We start from the raw sequence: 10,713 nt of genomic DNA on the forward strand, positions 1-10,713 counted from the left end.
TTTCATAACACAAATACAAATACAACTACCTAAATCCTTTTTAAACCAAACCAAACCTAACCTTACCCATTACCTAACACAGGTGCATGAAGCGTAAAATCTATTTACTCCAGCGCTAATGATCGTGAAAGTCTAGCCTAGTTATGTTTTAGTCTCTAGAAAAATCCCTAAATAACAATATAATCCCCAATTAACAATTGATTAAAGCAACAATGATGCTAGCAAACAAAAACTCAAAATGTTCAGGGCATCTCGAAATATCTATCGGAAAACGCATCTTCTATACAAATATTCCTGTGCAACCTTATCTTCGTTCCATGAGTTTCTCTCTAGTCTCTGAAGCGTTTTTCTGCAGGCGGTAGATTATACGAACACTATATTTGTTTAGGGGTAGAAGTCTTATAGCTGCCGTTCACTTAGACGAGGTAAAAACTCTTTTTTCTCTGTTTTTTTTTCTGTTTACTATGCTTTCACTGAGAGAATTCAAATCCGTAAGCTACCGAATTGTTATCCCACGACAGCAAAGTTTCCCCATTTATCAGTCCAGGAAATTGACCATGAATACTCTCCAATCCTTTACCTAGCACGTCTGCAAAGTCTCCGAAATGAATCTGAATCGTCCCTATCTGGAAACTTGATGCTTTTGCGTAATGCTATATTATAATGTCATTGGCTAGTAAACTCTACCTTGTTGGTCCTTCCGGAGCTTATGTATTTTTTTTCCGTGTCTTGGAAAGACAACTTTTTTCCAGAAATCTGAGCTGCAGCAATCAAAATCTCACAGTTTTATTTAGAACAACGAGAAGTAGATTTAGGTACTGAAGGTTCCCCTGGGTATCTGGCTGCTAGGGATGTCCTAGCTCTTGATTTTAACGATTTCGGTATATGTTTGATGAGATTTATTCGATAGCGTTATTGTAAGGGTTTAGGGTTTTGTGGGATTAATTTTACAATTTGTACTTTATTTGTTTGGATCCTTTTTGCTTACTCATTTTCTGGCTTTGTATTCATATTTCTTAGGATTCTGTTTTGAACGGGTCAGGAGTTTTTGGGGAATGATCATTATGAGTCTACGCAGTACTACACAATACTTATTTTCTGAAGCATGTCTAAGGAGTTTGCCAAGCACTGGGAATGGAAAATGGGATTAATTTGGATAGAGAGTAGAAGTCTTTTCCATCCATAACTAGGCTTACATGCTAATCGAGTGTTTTTCCTATGTTGTTTGCTTATTCTAATTATGTGACGTAGTTAGTGTACAGCTGCATTATGCTTCTACCATGAAAATAACTCGTGTGCAGTTTCACTTATTCTACGTTCTTATTGGGTTGAACATTTGTATGTATGCGACTGCTGTTTAAACTGGGTAAGATATGGTTTTCTGGGCTCTGATCATTCATGTCTGAGTAATGGCTGTTTTAGTAATATGTCCGACGCATTCAGGAGTTAAGAGTGCATACATTTTCATAGCATTCGGCTTACTTTTGTATTTTTGTGGATTAGAGGTGTGAATTGAAGCTTATTAAAAACATGTGATAAGGAGTTCTGGTTCTGTGCTTTAAAATTGAATGGAAGATGGTGGCTTGTTTTCCAATATATCTGTACATGGCCTATTGGTTTATCTGGCTTGTGTCTATGTTGTGTTACGAGGATTAATAGAAAAACAAGATGAAGCATTGTCTCGGCTCGTATACACACACATATTGTGAAAGAGTTGACGGGGATGACTGAGTGTTACAATTTTGCAGGATAATAGAAAATGGCATCAACTTTCTGCAGTATGAAAGGAATCAGCTCTTCTGCAGCTCTCAACAACACTGGAAGAGAGAAGATGAGTGCAACTTCTAGCAAGTATTGTGCACCCATTTCCCATCGAGGTTTAAGTAGAAGGCAAACTCTGAGACTACAGAAGAATGACCGGGGACTCAGTGTAAGGGCTATGGCAAAAGATTTATACTTCAACAAGGATGGATCCGCGACAAAGAAACTTCAGGTTAGAAAATGTGCATCTATTTATCAGGAAATTTTGTATGCTTGAAGTTTCCCTGTGGTAAAGCTGTTTTATGTATTGGGTTAATACCTTGCACACTCTTATATCTGAAAATACACGACAATGTCCAATTATATGGCTTCTGATAGCATGACGTTTTTCTTCTGTAGGCGGGTGTCAACAAACTTGCTGATCTTGTGGGAGTCACCCTGGGTCCAAAAGGCAGAAACGTTGTTTTAGAGAGTAAATATGGTCCACCAAAAATTGTGAATGATGGTGTGACTGTCGCCAAAGAGGTAAGATGTGGTTTTGTGTTCGTTGGTATTTGTGCATTTTACATTTTTTTGCTCTTCCCCATTAGTCTCCCGTGTGGGCTAGGAAAACTTAAGAATAAGTCTTTCAGAGTCAATTAATTTTTTACCTTATACTTAACTTGTTTAATTTGTGAATAAGGTGCTATATGAAAAAGAACAGCTTCCAAGAAACCAAATTTTCAGCAAGTGCATTTTAGATGCAGAATTTAGTATGTGAAGGAATGGTTGTCTCTATGACAGGTTGAATTAGAGGATCCTGTAGAGAATATTGGAGCCAAGTTGGTGAGGCAAGCTGCAGCAAAGACAAATGATTTGGCAGGTGATGGAACTACCACATCGGTGGTTCTTGCACAAGGTTTAATAGCTGAAGGCATAAAGGTACTTTTGCTAGTATCGGATCCAAGAGTGCCTTTTCCAAAGCTTGATTAAGAAATAACAAAATAAATAGAATGTGGCAGATGAAGTTCAATTCTAAACTCTACAGCTCAATCTTTATAAATCATCATATGATTCAATATGCTGTCAAAACACCTTTTATATGAATCAAACAAATAATTATGCAATGTTTAAGATAAAGAAAACATTGAAAGAGGTCAGTCATCTGATATTTGAAAAGAATTAGCTGAAGGCAAGGGCTTCTGCGTTCAGGTTGTTGGAGCTGGAGCAAATCCCATTCAGATTACCAGGGGTATTGACAAGACTGTAAAAGGTTTAGTTACAGAACTAAAAGCTATTTCAAAGGAGGTAAATTTTATCTTTTTGGATCACTGTGTTGACTATTTGGTTGAGCTTGTTTCACAATCTGTATGAGATGGTTGTCTTCAGACAAATTTATATTTTTTTTTCATTTTAGTGGAAACTAATTACCCTCCCCATTGCACCTGTCCGCCCACCTGATAGCAATGAGCTTCAGTAGATCAAATGTATAGCACTGTGTCATGCATGACATCAGAGTACTGTGTGTTCCATTTGATATTATATTTGTTAGAAATACATATTGATAAAGTACTGTTGTACCCTATTTTTTTTCGTATCTGGGGTCTGCAGGAAGTTGTATCCCTGTCCATATCTGTATGACCTTATTGGAATTACTGCGAGTGGTGCTTTAGTCTTTGGTCAGATGAAATGTTTAGTTTCTTCACATCTAGTGATGTTTATATGTCTATTTTCCTGCCCAGTATGTTGAAAGAAATATGATTGTTTATTTATGTCTTGAAAGACTACATATTACATTGGGGATGGACTGTTCATTTGCTCTGGGTTTCTTATCACATTGTAGAACCTCTGTCAGATGGTCCATTTCTGTAGATTTTCAGACCTTGTATTTTTGGTATGGTGCAGGTTGAAGATAGCGAGTTAGCAGATGTAGCTGCAGTAAGTGCTGGGAACAATTATGAAGTTGGAAATATGATTGCAGAGGCCTTGAGTAAAGTTGGTAGGAAGGGTATAGTAACCCTTGAAGAAGGAAAGAGTGCAGAAAATAATTTATACGTTGTAGAGGGAATGCAATTCGACCGTGGATATATTTCCCCATATTTTGTGACAGACAGTGAGAAGATGACAGCAGAGTATGAGAATTGTAAGGTAACTAATATATGGATCTAAATCATTTTTGCCATTTTTAGCCTTTTTTGAAAATGAGTGCTTATCATTTAGCTATTGTAAGCGAGTGGTTGGACATGTGTATTAGGAATCAGGCAACTTTATGTAGAAATGAATTTATTTTGCTTTACAACCTGCAGCTCTTGTTGGTTGATAAGAAAATAACAAATGCAAGAGATATGATTGGCATATTGGAAGATGCAATTCGTGGTGGTTATCCTATCTTAATAATTGCTGAAGACATCGAGCAAGAAGCCCTGGCTACCCTTGTTGTTAACAGGCTTCGAGGTGCACTAAAGATTGCTGCTTTAAAAGCTCCTGGATTTGGAGAAAGGAAAAGTCAGTATTTGGATGACATTGCTGTGTTGACTGGAGGTATTATTTGGTAGTACGATTATCAAGTGAACCCTGAATTTTTGTCTCTTATTCATTTATCATGGCAGTTTTCTATCTAATATAGGCCATAATGAGGTAGCCTTTTTAATATTTTGACCATGAGTTTAAATTGAGTGCAAAAAGTAAGTTGTCAGCTTAGGATTATGTCATTTCAGAGTTCATTCTCCTAATCTGTTATTCAGTAATATAGACAATATAAACTTCTGAACCATGTATTCTAATACAGGCACTGTCGTTAGAGATGAAGTGGGGCTGGCCCTTGACACTGTTGGGAATGAGGTTCTGGGAACTGCTGCCAAGATAGTGCTGACAAAAGATTCAACAACAATAGTTAGTGATGGAACGACTCAGGAGGCTGTTGAGAGAAGAGTGAATCAAATTAGGGGCATGATTGAGGTATGCCTTCTTGTCTCTGTGTGTGTGTTCTTCGGGCATTAACATGGACTATCACAGTCTTATGCTTTGTAATTAGAGCACTTTAGTTTTCTTCTTTATGTTATTTCTCCTTTGTCTGCACCTAGTATCTCATCGTGGTTAACACGGTCTTTTTTTGAGCATATCAATATATTGGCGAAGAATAACTCATTAGAGAATTGTGCTATTGTCAACCTAGCTTGTAGAATGTATTTGTCAATTGAATATTTTCTTTATTTCCAGGTTTCTGAGCAAGATTATGAGAAAGAAAAATTGAATGAAAGGATTGCTAAACTATCTGGGGGAGTTGCAGTTATACAGGTGAAGTTATTGAAATGTGTCTAGTCTTCTGTAGTGTTTCACTGTTAAATACTCATCTGAGTAATAGATAAGTTTTGTCAATGTATATCATTCATTAAGATACGCTTTATTTTGCCTATATCATTTTGATAATAAATAAGCATGAGCCAAGTTAGGTGATGGATGATAAGAAGTATGATTGACAGGTAGGAGCACAAACAGAGACAGAGTTGAAGGAAAAGAAGTTACGAGTGGAGGATGCTTTGAATGCTACAAAGGTATGGCAGTCTTCTCTGTAAATAACTTTGTCATTTGATATAAATGTGTAAAACTGCCGTGCCAATTCCTATGCTAGCAAAAATTAACTATTAAGCCGTTTGTGTATGGAATGACAGTCTTTTGTCTACTATTCTCCAATGGTGTAAAGTGGACTAATTCTTTTGTCTACTATCCTTTGATCCTCCCCTCTAGAATGACAAATTAATTGAAGTTATTAATGCCAATAGGCATTCTACAATGGCAGAATGGGTGGAGTGGGATGGTGTGAGTGTGTTAATGTTATTCTTTTAGGTTAAATTTGACAACCATTTACATGTCAAATGTTTATATCTTATTATAAACATAATATACTTCTAAAAATAATTTAATAAATACCACATAAAATATTTTTTTAAATTATAATATTTGGGGATCTAAATGATCAATTTTTTAGAAATTAAAATAAAAAGCTTAAGTTAGTAAAAAAACTAAATAAATGGAGATAAAAGAAATATAAATAATTTTAGATGTAGTAAATTAAATTATAATTATTATGTAGTGGATATCTATTGACATTTCTTTAGATAGATTTAAGGTTAAATTTGACAACCATCTACACGTCAAAATTTTAAATTTAATTATAAACAAAAATATATTTTAAAAAATAATTCGATAAACACCACATTAAATATTTGATAAAATTATAATGTTTGGATCGTAGGAGATATAATTGTCAATTTTTTAAGAAATTAAAATAAAATTTTTAGGTTAGTGCAAAAAAAGTAAATGAAGATAAAAGGAAATATAAATAGTTTTGGGTATAGTAAATTAAATTTTAATCATTTTGTAGTGGATATCTATCGGCATTTCCTTAGATTGATTTATTTAAGATATCTATACTAGTAGTAATTGTATTGGAGCAATTCACTAATTAATTTCTATAAATAGGCAGCTGTTGAGGAGGGCATTGTTGTTGGTGGAGGGTGTGCTCTTTTGAGGCTTGCTGCAAAGGTTGATGCTATTAGAGATACACTTGAAAACGAGGAACAAAAGGTAACTTAATTTTGTGTTTGCTACACAAGCAAGTATGGTTGGCATGGAAGTGGCTTTATCATCCTTAATGGATATTTAGACAATGCTTTGTCATATAAGACTTAGCTCTGCAATGTGTTTGTAACATTTGGCTCTGAAATTTGCTGGTTCTTTCGTGTCTGCAGATTGGTGCAGGTATTGTTAAACGAGCTTTGAGCTACCCTGTGAAACTAATTGCAAAGAATGCAGGAGTAAATGGAAGTGTTGTGATTGAAAAGGTTATTACAACTCTTTCAAAATTGTTGAATAGAATCAAGTATATTTAAACTCAATTCTTTCACAGCTATTCAATAGAATCTTGTTGATTTAAGCTCTTGGGCCTGGGTATGTCCTGTTCAATTTCATTGGATATCAGCCTAAATGCAGACAGCTCTTTCTAGTCCTTATGAAGCCTGTTGAATTTAATTAAATTGACATTGTGCCTGGGTGTACAATCTTATTCAATTTCACTGGATGTCACACTAGATGTGAATAGCTTTTTCTAGTCTTCATGGTAGTAAAATGATAGACCTATCCTTGTCTTTTTACAGGTCCTTTCCAATGATAATCCCAATTATGGATACAATGCTGCTACAGGTGGTTATGAAGATTTGATGGCTGCAGGAATTATTGATCCAACTAAGGTAAGGTGGTATATTCATTTGATGTATTTTATTTTTATTTTTTCAATTTTCTAATTGGTGAAATTAATGCAAATTAGTGTCGTTTAAGTCCTTGCAAATATGGTTTATCAGGATGTTCGCTGACTATGTATTTGCGTAGTGCCCTTCTTATAAAGAAAAGGAAAATGCAAGCCTAAGTTCGATGTGATGCCAATTGTCTTAGGTCCTCTACCCTTTCTGAATTATGATGTGTATTGTACATAGGTAGGGATTATACTGTATCATATTGAAATTGAATGAATACCAATATCTATCATAATATGACAGGCAACTAGTTGCTTGCAAATTGTTAGGAAGCTCACCAAGATAAATTAGTCGCTGCAATCAGAAAAACATAGGTACTGCAATGTCATTTTGGTTGACAATAGGGTTATTTACCATGTATGTTAGTTTACAAGTCTATATTGGGGGGCCCAATAAAATAATAGGCATACCCACCATAAAATTGTAGGCCCCCCATAAAATGATAGGCCATAAAATTTTAGGCTGGGGGCTAGGGGGCTAGCCCATACCACACCTAACCATACCTAACCTACCTAAAATTATAGGGCCCATAAAATGATAGGGGGCTAGCCCATAAAATTATAGGGGGGCTAGGTCTGTTTAGGGACCCCATACCATACCAAAAAATTCTAGTTTACAAGTCTATAAAGAATGCTTTATCTTAGTGGTTTTTGTTTTCTTTGAAATATCCCTTATCGATAGTTAACCCAAACTTACACAAATTGACACAATTAATAGGAAAATCAAATAGTGTCCAATATGTCTTCCCAGAATTTGTTTTACAAGAAGATAATCCAATGGTAATAACATAAAAACAGTTCTGCTCTAACATCGACTTTCAGTTTCAGGAATCTAAGCTTGACATGAATATCAAATAGTATTTTGAAATCAATACTTCTAGGTCTCGTTATTCAGACGTCAGCAAAAACAATCTCAGTTCCATTTGAGCATCAGAACCCCAGACTCTGTTTGGAACTGGAAAGATTTACCTCTAGAAAACTTATTGCAGAAATAAAAAACAGGCCATACAATTTATGATGATCTCTATCAATTTCTGTCAGGCTTTTCTGAGAGTACATCATCTGATTACAGCCATATTCAGCCACAGAGTTTCTTGATTTGATTCAAGGTGATACCTGATAGAGCTTGTGTTGGAAGGCACAAGCCTAAAGCCCTGTATTCCTGCGATCAATGGTTGCTCGGCCAATTTGTAGTCTCCTGTCTGTTCTGGGTACAGTTGCAGCTATCCACCTCTTTGAAGCTAATGATTCTAGCCTGAGCTCAGTCGTAGACAAAGGCAAGTTGCAGACTTGCTTCCCTGTGGATGGCAATGTCTCCCAAGATGATTGTCCCAGCAGTCAGAGGTGCTATGCACTCCATAATTTAATCAAATGTCCACCAAGATGACCATCCCAGCAGTCAGAGGTGCTATGCACTCCACAATTTTATCAAAACATTAAAAACCAAATAAACTACCAAATTACCTATAAATACATGCTTAGGAGCACTGTGTGCCCCAGGTCCTACTCTGATTTGGGCTCATTACAGTCTTGTAAGTGGCAACTGTCTGCAAGTTTTAACATGTATAGAGGGGTTCCTTGCTTCTTGCTTCTTGGTGTATTGCACTTTATTTATGCAGTAAAGTAATCACCAAGTCTAAAGTACTATAATGGCTACTTTGTTCTCAATTTTCACCCTTTGGAGCAGGTGGTCAGATGTTGCCTGGAGCATGCGGCATCAGTGGCAAAGACATTTTTGACATCTGATGCTGTGGTTGTTGAAATTAAGGAACTAGAACCAGCTATGCCTGCTGGAAATCCAATGGACAATTCAGGTCTGTATGTGGTTTCTTTGTTTATCATTAGTATATCCGTACTAGGATGGATTGTACGAAATCGTGCCTTCAAATTTTTTTTTTTGATGTTTTTCCTGTGTCTCTACTGCAGGTTATGATTACTAAGGGGAAAACCTGGCAAAAGAAAACCAAATTTGTGTTCAAGATAACTCCCTCCAGAAGAGGGCATTAATTGGGCTAATCAAATGTAAAAAGAATATTTGATAGCTTTACACTTCAGCCAGAAGAGTTAAAAAATTGGCTGAAAGTTCGGCATGTTTAGAATAGCAGCAAAGTTTTGGTATCTGCAATTATTTTGCAGGAATTGTTCACGTAGAAGAGAAATTGTATGGCAATTGTGGTGTTATAACACCATTTGAGTTCTTAATTTTATTTTGAACAATGGATACATGCATGATTCAACATGATGCAGTTTTTTATAGTAGCAGGTTTTGCCATTACTTTTGAAGGAGCCCATTTATAATTATGAGTTTTCTATTTATAGACTCTATTTTGTGTTTCATGGTGGCTGTTACCTCTTGAATTGTTCTTTTTTTTCCTGTTGCTTCCCATAGGTGCCTGCAATTATTTTCCCAAGTGCGTGTTCCCATGCATAAGGGTAGTTGAATGCCACTGAGGATGTGGCAACCATTTGGAGTTTTCAATGCTTTGAGTTTAGGCTGCAATCTTGGATTGGTAGAACGTTGTTTTAGCAGGCCTACTTTTGGACAAATGCATCAGTATCTGAAATGCAATTTTGTCTCATTGGACTGTGGCACCTCGTACCTTACTAATTTTTCCCTGGTTGGGCTATGGATACTTGTGATGATATAAGCAGATTTATTCCGCTCATGTTACTCTTTATGAAGAATGAACCCATTGAGATTATGAGGTATGTAATTTTTGACATGGTTTTTCAATTTTGTGTATCATGGGTTTAGTTGGGCACATGCCCCTGCTTTTTTATTGCAAGTAATGTTGTGTTTGTAGTGGATCCAAACAGAAACCGAGGGTGGCTTGGCTTTTCCACCAATTTTGCTTGGGGTTTGTTGCATACATTGATACCTCCAGATTGTTGGACCCTGGCAGGATTGTTAGAACTTGAAGTTTCACGTGAACCAACTGCCCAATAGGTTTTCCGTTTTGTTTGGATGTCTACATTTTCCTTTTAAATGCTGTACAAAATAGTTTTTATTGTTCCTTGTATCAAATCCTAAGAGAATATGATAAATTCATAATTGTGGGTTTTAAAGAAAATATCGGAAATAACCCCGTTTCAGCTCCATATTGTGAAAGCTAGATGAGGGATGTCTGAAGCTTGAAGAGGGATTTATATCATCTGGAGTAGTTGCAGTCAAACCAAATTCTAATATTAGTAACCGTCTGCCTCGTTGAATTGATTTGATCCTTTTTTCCGCGATTGAAGATGACATGGTTTTATTGTAGGCTAACCTGCACGGTCGGATGCGTAGTCTGCAAAGCACAGTGAATCTTACCATTGCCTTCATATGAATGGAATCAGTTAAAGACATAATCCGTATCCATAGCTATATTCAAGACAGAATAGAGGATAGAATCTCGATTATCTAATTTCGGAGAACTGATTATTCTGTTCCAGGGTTAATATATTCTTCATATCTGAATACTTTCTTTGTGATTACAGTAGTATCACATTATTTTCGGTTGCAAAATTTAAACGGTTTCATAATTCTGTAGTCTTAAATACTTGTAAGAGCTATGATTAGTGGAACTTCCACATGTGATGACCCGATAGACCATTTTCGATTCATTGTGGTGCTACAAACAAATTTCGATTCATTGATTTTGTGATTGAACAATGCATTCAGA

At 36.0% G+C, this 10,713-nt stretch overlaps 1 protein-coding gene across 1 annotated transcript; it reads left to right on the forward strand.

The window, feature by feature from the left end:
• The first annotated feature begins 312 nt into the window (after positions 1–312).
• On the forward strand, positions 313–9,374 carry LOC149566091 (ruBisCO large subunit-binding protein subunit beta, chloroplastic-like). The gene is made up of 15 exons (XM_089819524.1): positions 313–425; positions 1,749–1,993; positions 2,161–2,286; positions 2,545–2,682; positions 2,953–3,048; positions 3,646–3,888; positions 4,047–4,281; positions 4,529–4,698; positions 4,960–5,037; positions 5,223–5,294; positions 6,223–6,327; positions 6,492–6,584; positions 6,897–6,989; positions 8,739–8,865; positions 8,978–9,374. The coding sequence occupies exons 2-15, from the start codon at positions 1,760–1,762 to the stop codon at positions 8,989–8,991; spliced, it is 1,824 nt and encodes a 607-aa protein (XP_089675650.1). The 5' UTR covers positions 313–425; positions 1,749–1,759; the 3' UTR covers positions 8,992–9,374.
• Positions 9,375–10,713: the final 1,339 nt, after the last annotated feature.

This window comes from Cupressus sempervirens, chromosome 3, assembly GCF_028749045.1.
Source record: "Cupressus sempervirens isolate cs-2001-9-10 chromosome 3, ASM2874904v1, whole genome shotgun sequence".
Lineage (NCBI taxonomy): Eukaryota > Viridiplantae > Streptophyta > Pinopsida > Cupressales > Cupressaceae > Cupressus > Cupressus sempervirens.